This window comes from Balaenoptera musculus, chromosome 14 (genome assembly GCF_009873245.2).
Source record: "Balaenoptera musculus isolate JJ_BM4_2016_0621 chromosome 14, mBalMus1.pri.v3, whole genome shotgun sequence".
NCBI lineage: Eukaryota > Metazoa > Chordata > Mammalia > Artiodactyla > Balaenopteridae > Balaenoptera > Balaenoptera musculus.
The window spans coordinates 27,990,464-28,010,446 of NC_045798.1; the positions used below are offsets into that span (position 1 = coordinate 27,990,464).

The 19,983-nt window shown below is 65.6% G+C and overlaps 2 protein-coding genes across 5 annotated transcripts; one reads left to right on the top strand and one right to left on the bottom strand.

Annotated features, from left to right (window-relative positions):
- The first annotated feature begins 1,546 nt into the window (after positions 1–1,546).
- On the top strand, positions 1,547–16,634 carry ZDHHC8 (zinc finger DHHC-type palmitoyltransferase 8). Of its 4 annotated transcripts, none has more exons than XM_036823692.1 (12): positions 1,547–1,622; positions 1,839–2,088; positions 8,318–8,439; positions 8,601–8,758; positions 8,836–9,008; positions 9,213–9,315; positions 9,758–9,849; positions 10,011–10,152; positions 10,346–10,466; positions 10,540–10,649; positions 11,962–12,962; positions 15,789–16,634. In XM_036823692.1, exons 2-12 carry the CDS (start codon positions 1,985–1,987, stop codon positions 16,012–16,014), a joined length of 2,352 nt encoding a protein of 783 aa, XP_036679587.1. In that variant the 5' UTR covers positions 1,547–1,622; positions 1,839–1,984; the 3' UTR covers positions 16,015–16,634. The 4 variants fall into 4 exon arrangements, with proteins under 4 accessions (XP_036679587.1, XP_036679584.1, XP_036679586.1 ...); XM_036823689.1 differs by lacking the exon at positions 15,789–16,634 and adding an exon at positions 14,055–15,257; XM_036823691.1 differs by lacking the exon at positions 15,789–16,634 and adding an exon at positions 14,661–15,257.
- A 725-nt stretch (positions 16,635–17,359) lies between these two features.
- CCDC188 (coiled-coil domain containing 188) lies at positions 17,360–19,529 on the bottom strand. Its single transcript, XM_036874336.1, is given in 9 exon segments — positions 17,360–17,546; positions 17,636–17,685; positions 17,814–17,871; positions 18,054–18,118; positions 18,209–18,268; positions 18,377–18,433; positions 18,521–18,625; positions 18,780–18,887; positions 18,993–19,529. Coding segments are annotated over 9 exon segments (1,227 nt in total).
- Positions 19,530–19,983: the final 454 nt, after the last annotated feature.

Consider the following 19,983-nt stretch of genomic DNA (forward strand, 5'->3'; position numbering starts at 1 on the left):
CAGAAGGGACGTGGAACGCCTCTGCTTTGGGCTGTAGTACATGGTGAATCCCACTTGCTGTAAAATGCCAGGCTGATTTCCCTCCTCTTGGGTGAGGAGATGTGTCTCCAAGGGGGGAACCCTGAGCGGGGTGGCCCCTCAGGGTGGCTGGGGCACAGCCGTGCTGTGACCAGGCTGCACTGCAAGGTGTGACAGCCAGGATGAGCAGGGACACTGGGGGCTTCTCTGAGCCCCCAGCCAGTATATGTCCAGGTGGACTCCCCGAGTCCCGGGTGTGTGAGGGGGTGTGTGATGGGGTGCGGGTGGGGCACGAAATGGCCACGCTGTTCCAGGTCAGTCCCCTGGCCTGCAGCTCAGGCACTCTGCTGTGCTCAGGAGAGGACACCTGGGCCATGGCCTCACTGGGTCCGTCCCACCCGGGACCCCTCTGCCCAGGCAGTCGGCAGGGACCTCTTCAAGGGGGACACGTGCCTTTCCTGCCCACGCCCAGCGACAGGTGCTCACTGCACAGCTCTCACCCCGCACAGACCTGGAGGCCCTCCGGGGACCTCCGTGTGCTGGGCCACAGAAGGGCAGGAGCCAGGGCCAGGCCCGGGGGGGCTACAGTGTGTCCTCAGGCCCCGAGGCCACCAGAGGCTGAGGCAGCCCGGGCAGAGCAAGGAGGTGTCTGCTCTCCGCTCACCTCTGGGCCCTGGGCCTCCTGGGGTGGGTGGGCTCCCCGATGGGCAGAGGCTGTAACTGGGGGTGGTGGGAGGAAGCCCATTACCACCTCTGCTGTCCAGCAGCTGCATTAATGCCTCTGTTCTGGCCCCCAAGCCCAGGTTCCTTTCTAACAGCTCACGGCCCTGCCTGCTGGGCTAGGATCTTAAGGCGAGGTGGGGTCTTCCAGTCTGAGGAGTCCCAGGGCCTGTGCAGCGTGGCCCGAGGAGGTGGCCGCTGGGCTGCGCGGGGTTCTGGCTGTAGAGAAGCAGATGCCCAGGGCCAGGGAGGGCGAGGGCCCCACATGGATTCCGATCTGGGGAGGGGGCAGATGGGTCTTGGTTTCAGAACAGAGGACCCAGGGACGTGTTGGAGGGGACAGACTTGCCGGTCCTCACTGTGGAGGCTGTGGTCCACCCACGCGCGGTCCAGAACTGCGAGGCTGCTGGTCCACCTTAAGCGACAGAAGTGGCGGTGCTGGTGGGGTGGGATTTCCTGCAGGAGGTGGGCCTGCCCGCGGGCCTATCCCAGGCACGGGCAGGGTGCCCGGCCCTTCCCGAGGGGCACTCCACTCTGTCCTGGGAGGCCTGCAGCCTGGGCTGGGATGCAGAGGGACCAGCAGCCCCGCCCTCCTTACCCTGCCCGCTGGCCCTGTGGCTCAAGGGCTGTGAGGTGGGCAGGGGATAAACAACCAAGGTGCCCCTGCAGTGTCACAATCCCCTACCCTCATAAATGCTGCGGGCGGGGTGTTGCTCCAGATGGGAGGGGCCTGGCCCTACCCAGGAAGAGCTCCGAGGTGTTTAGGGAAAGGTCGGTGCAAACAGGGACCCGGAAGGGACCTACATGCTCCAACGCCGCGGCCTGTGGGCTGGGGACAGAAGGCCTGGCGGTCGCCGCGTGTACCCCGGTGGGCAAGACCTCAGGTGTGCGGTGGCTGCATGGCCTCAGAGGGTCACGGGCTCCCAGCCTGGAGTTGGAGGAGAGGTCCCGCCGCGGGAGGGTCCGCCACTGGCTCTGCCCCGAGCGCAGAGGGAGGAGGAGGAGGAGGGAGGTGGCAGGCCGGGCAGGTGGGAGGGGCCGGCTGTCGTGAGGGGGGCCCCGCCCGGCCCCATGGCCCCTCACCGCCAGTCCACCTTAAGGGGCGTGCTGACATCAGCACGCTGTCTCCGCCGGCGCCTGGGAGGTGGGATTTCCTCTGCTGCCACCGCTGCTGCCTGGGTCCTGCCCGTCCAGCCGGCCCCGCCCGCCCGGCCCCGAGGAGGGATGCGGCGGCGCGGCGCCCAGGATGCCCCGCAGCCCCGGGACGCGCCTCAAACCCGCCAAGTACATCCCGGTGGCCACAGCGGCCGCACTGCTGGTCGGCTCCAGCACCCTGTTCTTCGTGTTCACGTGAGTCGGCTGCGGCGCTGGGGCCAGAAGGGGCAGGGCTGCGCACAGCGGTGGATGCGGCCTGGCGGGACCGGGGCCGGAGTTGGGCTGGCGGGCTGGGCTGGGTGGGGGCACCAGGGCCGTGGACAACGTGAGACCCCACTCTGGGCCAAGGCTGATGCCACGAGTGTGCCCGTCCTGGGGTGCCAGGGACAGGTGAGTCCTGGATGTGAGGACACTGGTGTCCGACGGCCACCCCATGAGCATACCAGGCAGACCCTGGGTGCGAGGCGCCAGCCCGGGCAGGGGAGTGCGTGCGGGGGCTGCCCAGGGTGTGGTTGCAGCCCTGCCCTCCCCACGAGGGGAGGGGGGCCGCCCAGAGCCACCAGCCCTCCTTGCGAGGAGCCAAGGACGACTCTCGAGTGCCCTCCTAGCCGTCCGGCCCCAGGCCGGAGCCAAGTTGTTCCCGCGTAGGTGTGGCCTGGCCCGGCTGCCACGTGCCTGCCCCATGGCCACCGCCGACGCTGGCCTGGCAGTGCGCTCTGCCTTTTCTTGACCTCCTTCTCAGCAAGGCCCAGTGGTCACAGCTGGAGGGCCCAGGCCAGGCCACACCCAGGGACACTGGCCTCGGTGGGCGCTGGGATCCTTGAGGCAGAGGACAGGCAGGTCCCGGGCCCATGCAGACCAGGGTAGGCGCTGACGACAGTTCCCTCTGCATTGTCGTGCCACCCCCCTCCCCAGGGCTCCTCAGGCACAGGGAAGTGTTGGGGACCCCAGGCTTCAGCCATGCAGGTCTGCGACCACCTCCTGCCACAAGTCCCAGGCTGGGACATAGCCAGGTCACCAGAGTAACAACCACTCTAGCCTTCCTGGGGACCTGAGGCTTGGGGTGGCCGCAGCCAGTGGGGCATCTTTTCCAAGGCGGGGGTGGGCAGGAGCCAGCTGGGTACCCTTTCACCTTAGCCGGGGCGAGGGCAGCAGCACAAGGACGGAAGGCTGCGTTGGGCACCTTGGAGGTAGGCGAGCCCCGACCTGGAGGCTGGGCTGGGTGGGCACCACAGGCTGCCAACAGCGTGTTTAAAAAAGGCCTGTGTGGACAGGCTTATTTCTGGCTTTGGCGAGCAGACTTGTTCTTGTCACTCAGATGCTGCTGGCTATGAGGCTGTGGGCAGCGGGCGCGGGCCGAGGTGGGATGCATCCCGCTGAGGCTTCTGGAGGGTGGGGCCTGGGCAGGGGTCTTGCGGGAGTCTCGGCTTTGCTTCCCTGCAGCCTGGTCTCCACTTGCTGGTTCTGGTTTCTCACTCCCCAAGTGCAATTCAGCATTTGTCCTGACTTTAAAAGGAATATGTGTTCTCTGATGAGAACTTGTGAAACGCTGGGAAAAAGTTCAACAAGCAACTGAGATCAACCCCACCCCAGGGAGCTCACCCACCTCCTCTCCCCTTAGGTGCACACAGGCCCCTTGAAGGGTGCTTGTCCTGAGCCTTCCCTTGATTTCAGAGGGTCCTTACTGTCCTGTGAACTCGACCCACCCCAGGGGCTGGGCATGGAGGCTGCCTACCCTCCCTCTGCTCTCACCGCTTGGGTTCTGGGTTCTGGGTTCAGTGACCCAGCGCTGAGAGGTTCGGGGTTGCCTCAGGGCAGCACAGGCGTGCCCTGCATCCTGCCCTGAGTGACTCACTCTGCCTGAGAGACCAGGCGGAAGATGGAGGTGCAGGGGTGCTGGCCGGAGTCCAGGTGCAGCAATCATCTTGCCAAGGGACCCTCACTCGCCCCCCGGAACTGGGATCCCTGCACCCCACGGCCACATTCCTTGGCTGAATGGCCATCAAGGACCCTGGCCGGCTCCCAGCCCGGTTCTGCTGGCGTTGTAGTTCCTGAGGGGGTCTGCTGGGTGGCCCAGGCCCAATGACACCACCCACAGTGGGCTGATTCCGGGTAAGCAGGGGGCCAAGCAGTCCCCTTCGTGGGACAGGCTTCTCGTCACCCTGGTACCCACACCTCTGCCCTGGAACTGATCCCAGGCCCACTGCAGACTCAGACACCCGCTTCTGGGCCCTTCCCACCCTGCCCTCTGGGCCCCGCAGGATTCTGTCTGCTCTGCTCCTTGGACTTCACTGGAAGCTGAGTGGTCCCCGGCCCTCGCTCTACACTCAGTAAATATGAGTTGCCCCTTTGAGACAGGTCCACGTAGGCAGCAGCTCCGGGTGTCACTCAGGGTGGGGAGCCCAGGCCTAGAGGACCAAAGACCCATCCCTTGGGCCAGCTCTCTGAGGGGCTCGGCCAGCAGGACACTCAGATATGTCACCAGGAAAGGCTGGGGTGTGGGGAGGATGCCCAGAGCTGGGGGTGTCCCCCCCCGAGGATGGGTAGCATGCCTCAGGGTAGGTTCCTGGTGGCCCTCCTCCTCCAGGAAGCCTTCCTGGGTTCTTGGTACAGTACTGTCCCCCTGGGCCCCAGAAGGCTCAGCATCAGGCCGGGTCAGGTGCTGGGAGGGGTCCGAGAGCGCCGAGGCCAGGTCTCTGCCCCTGCCCCTTCCCCTTCCTCCTCCTGGAGCCACCTTACAGAACGACAGGGACCCTGTGAACATCAGAGGGCCAGGGCTGCGTGGTGGGATACCCATGCCTGGGGCCCACACTGGGCTGTCTTGTCTCTGTCTGGGGCCAGTGGGCTGACTTCTGGGATGTCACGGCAGGTCCCCAGGATGGGCCTGAGCCCTCCCTATGCTTAGAGGCCCAGTCAGCCACAAGGCCCAGCCTAGGACAGTGAGAGTTCCAGTCCAAGACCAAGCCAGCCTGTGGCGGGCCTAGGTGGATGGAGCCGCTGGCAGGGACCATATGCGGAGGGGGACACTTGGTGTTAGCCCCCTGCCAGGACTTGCTGTGTGTACCCCTGGTCCCCTGAGCTTCAGTTTCCCCATCTGCTTGGGTGTCTGTAGGGGGTGCATGTGGCCAGAGGCCCTGCCTGGCTGGACCAGGGCAGAGTGGCCGCAGACCCTCTGGTTCCGGGTGTCCCGTGTGTGAGCTTCATTAGTCAGTGTTAATGAAGAACCTGATTTAAGTGAAAACGTCTGAGTTAAAATTTTCCATTCTGCATTTAGCCGAGGCCGCATGCTACGCTGCAGAACCCCATCCTGCTGGGCGGTGTCTCCTGCCGGCCCAGGTGGGGCCATGGTGGAGGCTCAGGAGGGGGGCCGGCCCGGGGGAGGGGCCTGCAGTGTGTCTGCCACCAGTGGGCAGTGTCCAACCCCTGCCCGGCAGGGCAAGCCTGGAGCACACCATTCCCTGGGAGGGGAGTGGGGTGTCATCCCTGAGGGCAGAGAGGTGCTCCTGGAGCCTGGCACAGACTCAGGCGGCCGGAGCAGTGCTGCCTGCCAGGTCTCACCCACGGAGCTCGTGTGTCCTCACACATCCTCACACTTGCCCATTCCACAGGGAGCTGAGAGATGTCCAGAGAGGGCTGGGGTGTGGGGGCCAGTGGAGGAGGGGCAAGTCTGCATCTGTGTTTGTGCGTGAATGAGGGTACAAATGTGCCATTGTGTGCACGAGTGTGCATATCCGTACACACGTCGGCACACACGTGCCTTTTGTGTTGATCACATGTGCGTGTGTGTATGCATGCTTGTGCAGTATCCACACATGTACACCTGGAGCATTGTGTGTGTCTGCGTGTGTGCTACACACGTGTGCATGCATGGGTCCCTGCATGTTCATGTGGATGTGCGTGTGTTCTTTCGTCTTCTCCCCTACTTAGCCGTTCCTGGGCCCTGGCAGCATTGGCTAGTGAGCCAGTCCTTGTTGGGCATGACCCAGGCCTCAGCCCCTCTTATGGCACAGCCTGGGGGTAGAGGCCCCCGGGGCGAGGATGGGGGGACAGGATGCGTGGCAGTGCCTGATCCTGGGTCTGAGTGAAGCCTGGGGGGCTGGAGGTGGTGAGTGGAGGGTAAAGTGGCTCAGGTCCCAGTCAGAGAACCCATACCCTCCCAGACTTGCCCAGCACCGGCTAAAGCCCCACCCTGCCCTCCCCGGTATGTGCTGCCCACGCGTGCAGTGGGTGGGTGGTGTCCAACCCGGGTAGAGGCCATCTAGCACCTCACTGCAAGCGTTACTCCGTCACCTTGCAGCTGCTGCTCTCCCCAGCCCCACCCGTGTCACTCAGGGTCATCGAGGCCCAGGGAGGACAAAGCAGTGTGGGCCTCCGGGGAGGGGGAGGGTGGCCTGAGCTGCCCACCAGGGCTGGCCTGAGCTGCCCGGCAGGTCACTGCAAAGGGCCGGTGGGCAGTGGGCTCTCAACATCTGCTGGTAAAACTTGGAGGGCGATGATGAAGGGCCGCGCTCGGCCCCCGTCCCATGTCCTCCCACCTTCAGCGCCCGCCTGCCTGCTGCACTTCGTGTCTGCATGTCTGTCCGTTCTCGGCCAGTTCCCTCCTCTCGAGAGCAGGCTGGCTTCCCAATGTGCGACAGTGCAGGTGCCTGAAAGCCACGTTTTCCTTTTGCACAGACTACGTGGTCAGCCCTCCCAGAAGGCGCGTGGGGAGCTGGCTCACAGAGCCAGGGTGGGTCCGCGGTGCCCACCTCTCCCAGGTTCTGGCTGTGCCTGGCTCTCTCTCACCTGTCTTCACCGGCATCTGGGCTCCTAGCCCCCTCCCACCCTGTTGGGAGACCATGCCTCAGGGGCCCACCGTCATCCTGCCAAATGACATTGGATCGGAGGTCACAAACATACATTGAGCGCTGTCTGCACGCCAGGCTCCAGCGTGCAGGGATGGGGAGTGTGGAAGGTATCTGCTCTGGGCCGCCTGGGCAGGGGTGGTGGAGGAAGGCCTCCCGGCAGAGGGACCCCGTGTCCTCAGGTTGTGCATCACTTCCACGACGGGTTCTGGAGAAGAGGAAGGGGCAACTCACGGCTCCCAGCCCGCCGAGTGTGCTGCCTGCCGTGGGAGCGGAATCTTTAAATAGCCTCTTGCTTTCCACTAAAAATAGAGAAGTTCCGCTACCATGGAGGTGGTTGCTGGGGTGGCAGGGCTGGCTCCCAGCCAAGGCAGGCGTGGGCATGCCAGTGTGGCCGGCGTATGCCGTGGGGGTAGGCAGGGCCACGGGCACGACTCACTCTGCGGGTGGCCACAATGCCCTATCCACATGGTCAAGTCTGGTGTAGGGGATCCCCACCGGCCCCCCAGCTCCACAGAGGGCCTGAGTGCGGGGAGGGAAGCAGAACCACTGGGCGCGCCCTGCTTATCACAGCAGCCATGGGAGAGATGGTGAGCCTGAAGCCAGAGGGGCTTCGTAGTAGCCTAGTGGGCAGAGACCCACCACAGGGTTGGGGCAGGGGGTCACAGGCCATGTGCCCAAGGACTGGCGAGTCTCCACTGAGGGGGTGTTCTGGTCAGGTCCTGCAAGGCCTGAGGAAGATGCTCTCTGTGCTAGAGTGTCCACCAGGGAGGCGTGTGAGACCTTTGCAGGGAGCCAGCAGTCTGAGAAGGCTTCATGGAAGAGGGGGCAGCCTTGGAGCCAAGTGGCGAGGGGTGATGAGAGATGGTGGAGGGGTGGGGGGCGCCATGCTTTTAGAGTCTCCAAGTATTCTGCACTGCCCTATGGAGAGTAAGGTGACAAACTAAAAAGAAGAGGCAGCCTGGGCAGGGATGCACCCAGGGCCCAGGTCCTGAGACTGCACCCCTCAGGGAAGAGCAGGCATGATCCCCCCATACATTTACAGACCGAGGATTGGGGCTCCCCACACCACACCCCAGAATCTCCCTGGCAACAGGGCCCTGCCAAGCTGGGGACAGGTCTGGGTGAGGCCCAGGGCTGGCCTGAGCTGCCTGGCAGGTCACTGGCCTCTACCCGTCAGAGCACATGGGCAGAGCCAGCTCCTTTCCCATCCTGGGCTCCCACCTCCTGTCTGTGTCTCCCCATCCAGGGCAGGGGACCCAGAAAGATGCCCAGCTGGGACAGGAGGACGTAGCTTGGCTCTGGCCTATGGGCCTCTCTGAGCCTCAGTCTGCTCAACTGGGAGTTGAGCTCCTAACAGGTGCTCAGGGGTGTCTGGGTCAGGGCTGACACACACGGAGCCTGTGCACAGCCCCTGAGGGTTGAGTAGAGAAGCAGGGGGCCCGTGGCAACAGTGGTCTCCCTGACTGCCATGCTGAGCACTGCACGCGTGTGGCCAAGCCTAATTCCTCTGCCCCGCGTCCCCTCCCCACACACCTGCCACACCCCCAGACCCAGCTCTGCACTGCTGTCCAACACAGGTGCCCATGGTTGACACGAGCTGTGTCCCCAGCCGTTCCTGTCTACAATGGCATCCTCTTCCTCTTTGTGCTGGCCAACTTCAGCATGGCCACCTTCATGGACCCTGGCGTCTTCCCCCGAGGTAGGGCCCTGTGCTGGGGCAGCTCATCTGGCTCATTTTCGCTAGAGTGTGAGTGGCTGACGAAGGAGACCCTGGCTGGGGGTGGTGTGGGGGGTGGGGGGCTGGCTGGAGAGGGGCTCTCCTGCCAGGGAAGTCATTTTCGTGCTGCCCCCGGCCCACAGCGGATGAGGACGAGGATAAGGAGGATGACTTCCGGGCCCCGCTGTACAAGAACGTGGATGTGCGGGGCATCCAGGTCCGTATGAAATGGTGCGCCACCTGCCACTTCTACCGCCCGCCGCGCTGCTCCCACTGCAGCGTCTGCGACAACTGCGTGGAGGTGACCGCCTGCCCCGCCCCCAGCCCACGCCCTCCTCCCCTGCCCGTCGTGTGCCCTGACGCGCTGTTCCTGCCCAGGACTTCGACCACCACTGCCCCTGGGTCAACAACTGCATTGGGCGCCGCAACTACCGCTACTTCTTCCTGTTCCTGCTGTCGCTCAGTGCGCACATGGTGGGCGTCGTAGCCTTCGGCCTGGTCTATGTGCTGAACCATGCCGAGGGGTTGGGCGCCGCGCACACCACCATCACGTATCCTTGGCCTGACCACAAAGGCGATGTGGACCGGGGACGCTTCTCACAGGGGAAGTCGAGGCTTGGAGGGGTGGGTCGGCAGCCCAGAAGTCCCCAGGGAGTGGGTCTCCTTCCCTGAGTGGGCAGTGGGGAGGGGGTGGGTAGTCTGTCCACAGGCGCCTGCTCCATCCTCACCCACGGCCGTTGGCCTTAACGGGCCAGCATGGCCGTCATGTGTGTGGCCGGCCTCTTCTTCATCCCTGTCATCGGCCTCACTGGCTTCCACGTGGTGCTGGTCACTCGGGGCCGCACCACCAATGAGCAGGTGCAGACCCTGGGTGGGGCCATGCAGGGATGGGAGTGGGCATGGGAGGGTCCCCGATGGGCTGAGCGAGGAACCAGGGCTGCACAGGGACTGGGGTGGGGCGGGGCAGGGCAGGGCTGTGGGGGCCCTCGGCTGACGTGCAGCTGTGGTAGGGGAAGCTCTGGCCCTGGAGACCCCAGGTGGGGTTTGGCATGTGGGGGTCTCACCTGCCCTGTCCCCCTCCTCACCCCCATCTGTGGGCACTGCAGCCACCAGTGAATCAGAGCCCAGAAATTCCACAGCTGCATGCAGGGGCAGACCCTGGTGACCTGGGTGGGGGGCACCCCTGGGCTGACCCTGCCCAACTCACCTCTGCAGAACCCCTGCTGTCCCTGCCTGTCCCCCTGCCCTCCTTGGCCAGACCCTGGCTAGCCAGGCTGGCTGAGGGGTCCCATGTCCACAGGTGACGGGGAAGTTCCGTGGGGGTGTGAACCCCTTCACCCGCGGCTGCTATGGGAACGTGGAGCACGTGCTGTGCAGCCCCCTGGCGCCCCGGTGAGGCCCGGCGGGTGTCCAGTGGGCCTCCTCGGGGTTTGGGGTGGGCAGCCATGGGCCCTCAGCCTGATCCACTTCTGCTTTTGGCAGGTGGGGTCCTGCCCTTGACATGCATTCTGGCCAGGTTGCCCTGGCCACTGACCCCTCTGCCCCTGGTGCAGGTATGTGGTGGAGCCGCCCCGGCTGCCGCTCGCCGCTTGCCTGAAGCCGCCCTTCCTTCGGCCGGAGCTCCTGGAGCGAGCGGCACCGCTCAAGGTCAAGCTTAGTGACAACGGGCTGAAGGCTGGCCTGGGCCACAGCAAGGTGGGGGCCTAGGGGTGGGGTAAGGGATGGGGTGAGGTGGGAAGCGGTCAGGTTGGAGGGGCCTAAGAGTAGAAAGGGGAAGGACTGGGTGGAATGGGGGAGGGGTCTAGGTCCCAGGCCCCAGGATGGAGTCCCCAGTTAAGCCCTGCCCGTGGCCTGTACCCTACACACCACTGACCGCGCCCCCTCCCAGTCCAAGGGCAGCCTGGACCGGTTGGATGAGAAGCCGCTGGACCTGGGGCCGCCGCTGCCCCCCAAGGCGGAGGCCGGCACATTTGGCAGCGACCTGCAGACCCCACGCCCCGGCAGTGCTGGTGAGGCGGGGTCGGCCAAACGGAGGGAGGGGCACAGACTGATCCCAGTCTGACAGTGGTCCATCTCCCCCAGAGAGCGCCCTGTCGGCGCAGAGGACCAGCCCCCCGACACCCGCCATGTACAAGTTCCGGCCCGCCTTTCCCACGGGTACCAAGGCGCCCTTCTGTGGGCCGGGCGAGCAGGTGAGGAGGCCTGGCCCTGCCCGGAGGTCCCGAGGCCCCGCCCCGGAGGCTCCACCCAAGAGGCCCCGCCCGGGAAGCTCCAGAGCCCCGCCCCCAGACTTCACCACACCCTGGAGGCCACGTCCCCAGGAATCCTACCTGAAGCCCCGCCCCAGGCCTCACCCTTGAAGGACCCGCCTGGGTCACAGAGGGTGTGGGCATCCCAGCTGGAGCTGGTAGAGGGGAGCGGGGCCGGGTGTCCTGGGAGGGGCTGGCGCAGGCAGTCCTTGCCACCTGGCCCTTGGCCAGTGTTGCCTGCTGGCTCTAGGCGCTGCCCCCGCGGGCACTGTGTGCCAGGATGCCTGGAATTCCACCATTAGTCACTCTGTAAGGTCCTCAGGGCCCTCGGGAAGGCTTCAGAGGAATCTGAGATTGTTTGAGGAAGCACATTTATTCTCTGCGTTCACGTGGAGCAGCGGACGGCCTGAGCAGACACCCAGACCCCTGAGGTTCCCAGGCTGCCTGCCTCCTTCATGCCACCAGAGGGCAGGCCCGTGGCTGAGCCAGCACACTTGGACCAGCCCCTCTCTCCCAGGGAACTCCCTCCAGGACTGATATCCCGCCTGACCCTGCCTCTGGGGCCTGCTGGTCAGGGCAGTGAGTCTGGGCCTCCCTGGCCAGTGTCCGGTGGCCCTTCTTGGAATGAGGGGGCTTAGGTGGGTTGCCTCCTTCCTGGGATTGTCCTGGATCCCATGGAGGGTCTGGCTTGTTGGTCAAGTGCCCTGAGGCCACATTTGTCCCCACCCATGCGCCTCTGGGTTTTGAGGTTCTGCAGGCTCTTGTCCCAGTCCAAGTCTGTGTGCCTGGAATCACGGAGAATCAAAAAGTCCCCTCTCTGTCACTGTGGCTACCCCCTGGGCTGCTGGGCTCCGAGGGCACTGCCCTGCTGTCTGCTTTGCACTGCCCGCCCAGACCCTCAGCCGTGGGGTGCCTGGGAGAGGCCCTGGGTCACTGTGCGTTTATTAAGTCTCTTCGAGGTCCTGATCCCAAGGCTGCCCCAAGGCCCCTTCCTCTCCCTGGGGAGTTGGGCTGGAGCAGATGCACAGCATTCCTTGGAGAGATACTGGGGCCCCCTGCTCTGCTCCACCCTGTCCCCACTTCCCTCCGTGGGGCGCAGGGGATAGAGAGCTTCTGGGAACAGCTCGTCGGTTGCACCTGCCCGCCACCCCTGATGCCACCGGGATTACAACTTCCTAGTGGGCACAGAGCACCTGGTGAGCTGGCAGGGCACAGTGGGTGGGCCAAGATGGATGTGCACCATCTCCCCCTGCAGGTCACGGGCACTGACTCCCTGACGCTGGGGGAGGACAGCATCCACAGCCTGGACTTTGCATCCGAGCCCAGCCTGGACGTCCCTGACTACCCGCCCAGCGGCCTGCATGCGGCCTACCCACCATCCCCACCACTCAGTGCTGCTGACACCTTCTCAGGCGCCTTGCGCTCCCTGAGCCTCAAGGCCGCCAGCCGGCGGGGCGGTGACCACGTGGCCCTGCAGCCCCTGCGCTCTGAGGGTGGGCCCCCCACACCCCACCGTGGCCTCTTTGCCCCCCACGCGCTGCCCAACCGCAACGGCAGCCTGTCCTACGACAGCCTGCTGAACCCTGGCTCTCCCGGGGGCCACACGTGCCCGGCCCACCCCTCAGCTGGCGCAGCCAGCTACCGCTCGCCCTACCTGCACGCGGGGGCAGCGGGCGACCCACCACGGCCCCCGCCCCGCAGCTTCAGCCCCGTGCTGGGCCTGCGGCCTCGGGAGCCCTCACCTGTGCGCTACGACAACCTGTCCAGGACCATCATGGCCTCCATCCAGGAGCGCAAGGACAGGGAGGAGCGTGAGCGGCTGCTGCGCTCTCAGGCTGACTCGCTCTTTGGCGACTCGGGCGTCTACGACGCACCCAGCTCCTATAGCCTGCAGCAGGCCAGCGTGCTGTCCGAGGGCCCCCGTGGCCCCACGCTGCGCTGCAGCTCCAGGGACGACCTGGTGGCCGGGCCCGGCTTCGGGGGCGCCCGCAACCCCGCGCTGCAGGCGTCGCTGTCCTCGCTGTCCAGCGCCGTGAGCCGGGCGCCGCGGACCTCCTCTTCCTCCCTGCAGGCAGACCTGGCCAACAGTGGCGCCCCGGGGGCCCGGCCCGCCAGCGGCTCGCACAGGTCACCCGTGCGCCAGGTCCCTCCGTCCCCACCTAGCACTCCCCGCTCGCCCTCCTACGTGGGCCCCAAAGCCGTCGCCTTCATCCAAGCGGAGCTCCCAGAACCGCCGCCCTCGCTGTCTGTGCAGAGGTGGGTGCTCAGGGTGCGGTCAGCTGCTGGGCACAGGGCAGGTGTCTGGCTGCCTGCAGGGCCTCTTGGCCAAGCACGTGGGGGCTGCCCAGGAGGCCTGAGGCTACCTAGGGGGGTGGGCCTCACCCACCTTGGAGGATCCTGGCGGCCAGTGTGAGGGTAGCCCGGCTACAAGGACGCCCTGGCATGTCCGGGGACCAGGGGCAGGAGAATTTGCATCTTGAGCCCAACACCCACACTCTCCCCTGGCTGGCACAGACCCAGCATGTGGGGGACCCTAGGGTTCTTCCTCTAGAGATGGTGCCACTGTCCATGTCCAGAAGGCCAAGTCTGGGGGACATCCTCCCACAGCAAAACATGCCACTCTGGGCACCACAGTCCTGGCCCTCGGGGGGCACACAGCCCCAGGAAGCAAGGGCTTCCCTGCTCAGAGATGGGCAAACCGAGTCTCAGAAGGGCAGGCTGGTCCCAGGCCCAAGTACAAGAGCTGAGCACCTGCTGGGCATGTTTGCTCACCAGGGCTTCACCTGGCTGCCGTGAGCACAGGCTCAGTTGACAAGGAGGTTCCTGTTGTGGGTGTAACAGGCCCAGAGGGGGCAGCTGTGAGGCAGCCCAGGGAGGGAGGGGCTCCTGCCCGCATGAATGCTGGGCAGCGAGGTCCATGCTACTGGTCAGTGCTGGGCAGGCTGGAGGGCAGAAGAGCAGCCCCTCGTCTCCCTTGGAGGGAGCAGGGAAGAGGCCACATCATCACCGCTGGGCTTCCCAGCTCAGGGCACCAGGACAGGGCAGGGTCCAGGGACTCGCCTGGCCAGCATCCACCTGGCCTCCCTGTGTTCTGTGGTCTGTGCCGAGAGGCCTGGGAGGGGATGGCGGCCATTATGACATCTGTCTGTCCTGTGACAGCACGGCCCTCCCCTGGCAGGCTCTGCTCCCCCACCCATTTCCATGTGGGACCGTCCAGGGTCAGAGGCAGGGGCTGCCCAGTGCTCCGTCTGTGTCTGTGTCCTCTGTCCTCTTGCCTCCGCTGGCCCCTGTCCTGCCATGGTCCCGTGTTCACCGTGTGTGTGCGTGTGTGTGCTTGTTTTGATGCAGGGACCACCCTCAGCTGAAGACCCCCCCAAGTAAACTTAATGGGCAGTCCCCGGGCCTGGCCCGCTTGGGGCTTGCCACCGGCCCCCCAGGGCCCTCCGCCAGCCCCGCCCGGCACACGCTCGTTAAGAAGGTGTCCGGCGTGGGTGGGACCACATACGAGATCTCGGTGTGAGGACTGACTGCCACCCGTCGCCGTGGCGCCATGGGAGCCAGGACCCCCCCCCCCCAGCGGCTGCCCCCACTCCCAACTTCTCTGCCCTGGGAGAGGAGGCCCAGGCTTGGTGTGGACGCATCAGCGGGAGGAGAACCACGCCTCCACGGGCCTATCCCTCGTCCTCGGCCCGTGCATCCACTCATCTGCTCACCAGGGCACGGCTGGGCCAAGGGCCATGAGGCTGCAGGATCTGCGTGTTGGTGGCCCTGCTCCCACGAGCTGGGGCAGCAAGGGGGCGTGGACTGCACAGGTTGTCACCAGGCCAGTCCCTACCCACTTCCCTTACACATGGGTCACCATGGCCCAGAGATGGACAGAGAGGCCTGGGCCCCTGGCCGTCCTCCCAGACCAAGGGCCCCACCGCCCAGCTGCTCCTAACCATTGCCTTTCAGGGACCCGCTGGAAGCTTGTAGCTTGGCAAGGCCCACTCTTCTGCAGGGAGTCCAGGCCCGGCCCACAGGCACCCAGCTCCGGGACTGCTCTGGGTTCTGACGGACAGGTGCACAAATGGACAGACGGACGGACAGCCAGCTGTGGGTGGGGTCCTGGCTCCGTGTGTCTCGTCTCGCCCAGTTGGTGGGCGCGTCCCCGTGTCTGTGCGCTGAGCTGCCATGCCACGTCCCATGTGTTCACGCTCGGGCCCCCGCTGCCCCCACTGCCCGGAAACTCGCTTTAATTGAAGCCTTAATCTTTGCTTTATGCTCTTGTGGGAGGTGACGGGGGCAGGGGGAGCAGGCACAGGAGGCCGGATGCCACCACGGGGCCCACGCGACCCCGAGTCCCCTCCCTGCAAACTGGAGACCCCCACCCGAGGCATGCAAAGTCCAGGCCCTGCTGGAGCCTGGGCGCCCACGTGGAAAGCACATCGGGGAGGGGTCGGAGTTTTGTCTGGCGCCAGGGACCCGAGAGTAAGCACACGGCAGCGTCCGCTTGCGTTGTGTCTGTTTTATGTTTTTATATCTACATCTATATATCTATAATTTTATTAAAAAAAGAAAAAGAGTCATTTCGATCCTTTCCTTGAGCAAGGCCAGGGGCTCCGGGCGGGGGCAGAGGGGGTCAGGCTCCGGGAGAGGTGGTGGCGGACAGTCCGGGCGTGGACGTTCTGCGTGGGTGTTTCCGTGGACTGAAGCCATGTTGGAGGCCTGGTGGGTGGGGGCTGGCCGGCGGTTCTCTGGCTGACCAGCGTGAGGCTTCCCTGGGTCTGCGTCATCCCTGGCAGTAACAGGGCGTTTGGAGAGAAGCTGGGGCTGTAGCCGCCCCAGGGGCCCAGGATCCCAGGAGCAGGGAGTGCCCGCCCGTGCTGCAGCTGCGCGGACTGGAGCTCATCTCCCGTCCCCCCTGCAAGTGTCTGGGGTGGGGACGTCGGGAATCCACAGCTTTTCAGGGGCTGGGGGACTGGGGCAGGGGCTGGCCCCGCGTGGTAGGCCAGCGGGTCCTCAGACCCTGAACCGGGCAGCTCTGCCCCTTGCTGACCTCCGCCTTTCTGCTTCTCTCTCACGGGACGCTGCAACCCGCAGGGGGCGGATCGGCACCTGCAGCCGTGGATGGGGGCGGCGTGGCCAACCCAGGGTGCCCCCCGGCCTGCACCTGTGCCACCTTGGCCTCCCGGTGGACCGCCCGTCACTGCGGGTCCCCTGGAGCCCGGCCACTGGGGCGCCCCCCCGGGGGGCCGTGTGCCGTCTACACTCGGCCGCCTCCAGCCTCTTCCCCAGCCTCTCAGGGCCCGAGCGGGACAACAAGTAGGAGACTCCGGGGCCCAAGAGGCCAGGCTGCCGCAGACCCTAGGGTGTGGGCTGGGGGTCCCCTCTCCACCAGCTGCACCTTGACTGACCCCGAGCCCACCAGGGCCCGTGACCCTGTGCCCTCCCAGCTCAGGAAGTCCCCACCTGCTGCAGAGGGTCCGAAACCCCAGGTGGGGGCCCTGGAGCTGCTGGGACCAGCACAGCCTTCCCGGGTGTCACCATTACCTGACTCCTGCCTGACCAAGCACTTTACACGCCACTTCCTCCCAGGGAGCCCCGGCCTCTGTGGGTTGGGCTGGGTGGGGGTCTCAGGTCGCCCCTGCAGGTCACTACACTCCCCCCTCCCTGCACCCAGCACATGAACAGATGCCTTAAGCTCCTGGAGCCGCCAGCTGGAGGAGACCCCAGCCCACCGGCCCTGCCCGGGTGGTCTTCACTCCTTCACTCTGAGATGTTGCACCTGGCGAGCTCAGAGGGCCCTGCCACCCCCAGCCTTGCAGCCCCCAGCCGGCTGGGCCTGGATGCTCCCAGGGGCAGGGCTGGGCCCTGGCCGTCCCCTCTGCCTGGGCAGCGGCTCTGTTTCTCCCACTTGGGGATGAGCAGCCACAAAGCTATTCTCTATTGTTCTAAAAGGTATTGCCCCGCCCCAGTTTAATGCACTAAATAAAATTTTTGGTGTTTACCTCCATGGCTCTGTCCACCAGCGTGGTCCCCCTGTCCTCCAAGCCTCGGGGAAGCGCCAGGAGGCTGGACTGGACAGGGACCCTGGGATGGGGAGGGAACAGGAGCCGGGGGCCGGGTGGTGGCTGGGCCGGTTTGGGAAGGGGGGTGGTCGGCCAGACAGGGACATGGGTTATGTGAAGGGTCAGCAGAGCCTGGGCTGATAACCTGATCCCCGAGGTCCGCCAGTCCCAGGGGTGAGGCCTGAGGACCTCACTTTCAGTGGAGTCCCTTCTGCACACCTTCTGCTCAGAGCCCTTCTGGTGGCCAGGGCGGTCTGGGGGCGTCCTGCGGAGAGGCTGCCCTGGCAGCGGATGGGGCTTGGGGGACGAGGCAGGGGCGCCACCCCTAGGGACCCTCACTGCAAGATCGGCCTCAGAAGGCGGCAAAGCCTCCTGTGCCCCGCTCCCGTTTCCATGGAAACAAGTGCACAGGCCTTGTGTCACTACTATATGTCCAGCTGCAGGCCCAGCCCTCAGGACAGACCCCGCCTCCACCCTCCTCCAAGGCTCCAGGCTGGGAAGATGTTTGGCAGTGCCATGAGCGGGGACTGGCACGGCCGCTGGGCACCCTGGGCCACACCGGCCGCCTTGCTTCCTCCTTGCTGGGGCTGCTGGGCCTCCGGCCTAGAAGGGCAGGAAGTCGTCCACCTCAAGGCGCAGGAACGGGCCCAGCAGGGTCCGGAGCTTCCAGACGGTGGCGCGGCTCAGCAGGGGCGGCACCAGCCCCTCGAAGGGCGCAGGGTCCACCACGTACACGTAGGCGGCAGTGCAGGCTAGCAGGGCACCCAGCAGCAACCTCAGGGCCAGCAGCCTGTGGACGGCAGTGGTCAGGGGGCGGGGGCGCCCAGGGGACGGTCCCTGGGGACTGGGCTCTGCCCTTGGGCTCGGACAGCCACCTACCAGAGCTGGCGTTTGAGGCCCTCGGAACATCCCAGCTGCGTCCGCGCCTTCTGCAGGAGAGGGGCTGAGTCAGAGCAAGTTCCTACTCTCTCCCAGGACAAGGGTGATTCTGGTCACAGGGATCCTCTCCCGCTCCCTGAGTGGGGCCTCCAGGGAGAGGGTGGGGTGGGGGACTTACCCCTATGCACACCATCTGCTGCTCCTTCCTGACCTGGGTGCGGCACTGGGCCCGTTCCCTGGCGGGGGGGTGGGGCGCACAGTCAGCGCCACGTGTACCCCCCACCTCATCCTGGCACCACCTGGTCTGGTGCAGGGGAATTGGGGAGGGGTCAGGGATTGGTCCACCCCATCCTGACCCGGACACCTACCCCCATCCCGGCCCAGCCAGGCCCTGCTCGCTCCCAACCCTGCACATCACCCCAAAATCTCCAGCTGGATGTCCTCCATCTGGTTCAGCACACCCCGGATGTCCTTCTTGAGGTTCTGCGGGGCAGAGAGGGTAAAGCTAGTCCCCCAACCCCACTGCCCCCACCCAGCCCCCTCATCCTCTGGGTGTCGCCTTTAGGGACCTACCAGGAGCCCGGTGGCCTGGTTGTTCAGGGCCATGTGTACTTCGGCCACGCCATCCCACACCTGGTGGGAGGGTGGAGGCTGGGTCACGCCCCAAGGAGCGGGACCCATGCAGGATGCATGTCACAGGTGGGTGCCCCAGCGCCCCCTCCCACCCTTGCAGGTGGGCACCTCGGTGATGGCCATCTTCTTCCTCTCAAAGGACAGTCGGATCTGCTGCAGCTCGTTCTGGGGGCAGGCACAGTGTGGGCAGAGGGAGGGCCGGCGGGTGGTCAGCTCCTTCCTCCCCGCACGCCCCCGGTCCCTGGGGCCCACCTGGGACTGTTGCACGAAGGACTCTTTCCCCCGGCACAGCTCCTGCCTCAGCAGCTGCAGAGGGGCACTGTCCTCCAGGGGCCGGGCACTGGCCTGCTCAAGGGGCTGCAGAGGAGCCACCGGCTCAGCCCCAAGGCCATCGGCAACATCCGTGGTCAAAGACTGCTTAGGAGTGGGGTGGGGGTAGCGCATGGAGCCACAGGGAGCTCCCCAGAGCCTCCCATTGTCCTGCTGGGGCTGCACCCTGCCACACACTCACCCAGGTCAGGGCCGTGCAGCTCGAGTGCTCCGGGCACAAGGGCAGGAACTGCTGCCCTGGCCCCAGGAGGGCCCCCAGCTGCTCCTGCAGGTCCTGGTTCTGCCTTTTCTGGGGGTGGCGGCAGAGAGATGGGAACAGCCACTTCACAGGCAGGAGGCCGAAGGGGGCGGTGGTGGAGGGCTTGGGGCCTGGGAGGGCTGGGAGCGCACTCACCAGATTCTGGTTCTCCTGCTCCATCTGGAGAAAGGACTGCTCTGCAGGCCCCAGGAGTACGCTCTGGAGCTGGGAGGGGGCTGCCCTGGGCGAGGCCGGGGTCCCTGCCCCCGGGGTCAGGGGCGGGCAAGGGCAGGATCTGGGCCCTGAGCTGGGCCCCGCCCCCTGCCTGGGTGTCCCCTGCTCTCGGCCTGAGTGCAGGGGCCAGCCCCACCCCAGCCCCATCTCTACTTGTCCTTGTCTCGCCCCCGCCGGGTGGTCTCGCGGCCTCTGCTGCTGCATCTCTCCCTCTTCACCTGTGATAAAGTTCCCAGGTACCTCGTCACCGACCCTGGGCCCCCCACCCCCTGTCCCCGGGGCCGGGAAAGGCCTGGCAGACTCCACTGAGTGGGTGGAGCTGAGAGGCATCATGCAGGGCCACCTTACAAACCCCTAGCAGGGTGGGTCCAGGCATCCTCCATGGCTGCTCGAAGCTGGGGGTTGGGGGCACTGTGGGTGGGAGTGGCCACGGGGTCCCAGGGTTTTCGGCCCCTCCATACCTCCCTGTGACCCCTTCCTGACCCCAGGTCCAGGCTTTGGCCTGGCCTGACCTGCCACCCTCTTACTGAGGGCCCTCTGGGTGTCATGGCTCACAGGTGCCTCAGGGACACCTGTCACAAAGGCCTGGGCATGGCCAGGGAGGTCATAATGGGCTGGGGCGGTGGTCAGAGCAGGGCTGGCAGGGCCCCTCCCACCATGTCCCTGTTCCTCAAGTAACCTCAGGGGGTCACCCCCTCTGCATCGTCCCCACCACACCCACCTCAGCTATTTTCTTAAAATGTACAGCAGATCATGCAGACATGTGGTTAGAACAAAGTCAAACAACAGGAAGTGTCCAGTGTGACCCTGCCCCCAGCCTGTGATCCCAGTGGCTGAGATCTTTCTGGAGGTGGCCGCACGTCTCATGGTCTCTCTCTCTTCACACAGAAGAGATCATCCTACAGCCTGGCTT

What these genes read in the sequence shown, in the direction of transcription:
- ZDHHC8 (XM_036823692.1), top strand. Translation starts at nt 1,985, where the DNA reads ATGCCCCGCAGCCCCGGGACGCGCCTCAAACCCGCCAAGTACATCCCG. An exon ending in ACCCTGTTCTTCGTGTTCAC is followed by an intron (nt 2,089 to 8,317) that starts GTGAGTCGGCTG and finishes TGTCCAACACAG; the next exon opens with GTGCCCATGGTTGACACGAG. An exon ending in TCTGTGGGCCGGGCGAGCAG is followed by an intron (nt 10,650 to 11,961) that starts GTGAGGAGGCCT and finishes CTCCCCCTGCAG; the next exon opens with GTCACGGGCACTGACTCCCT.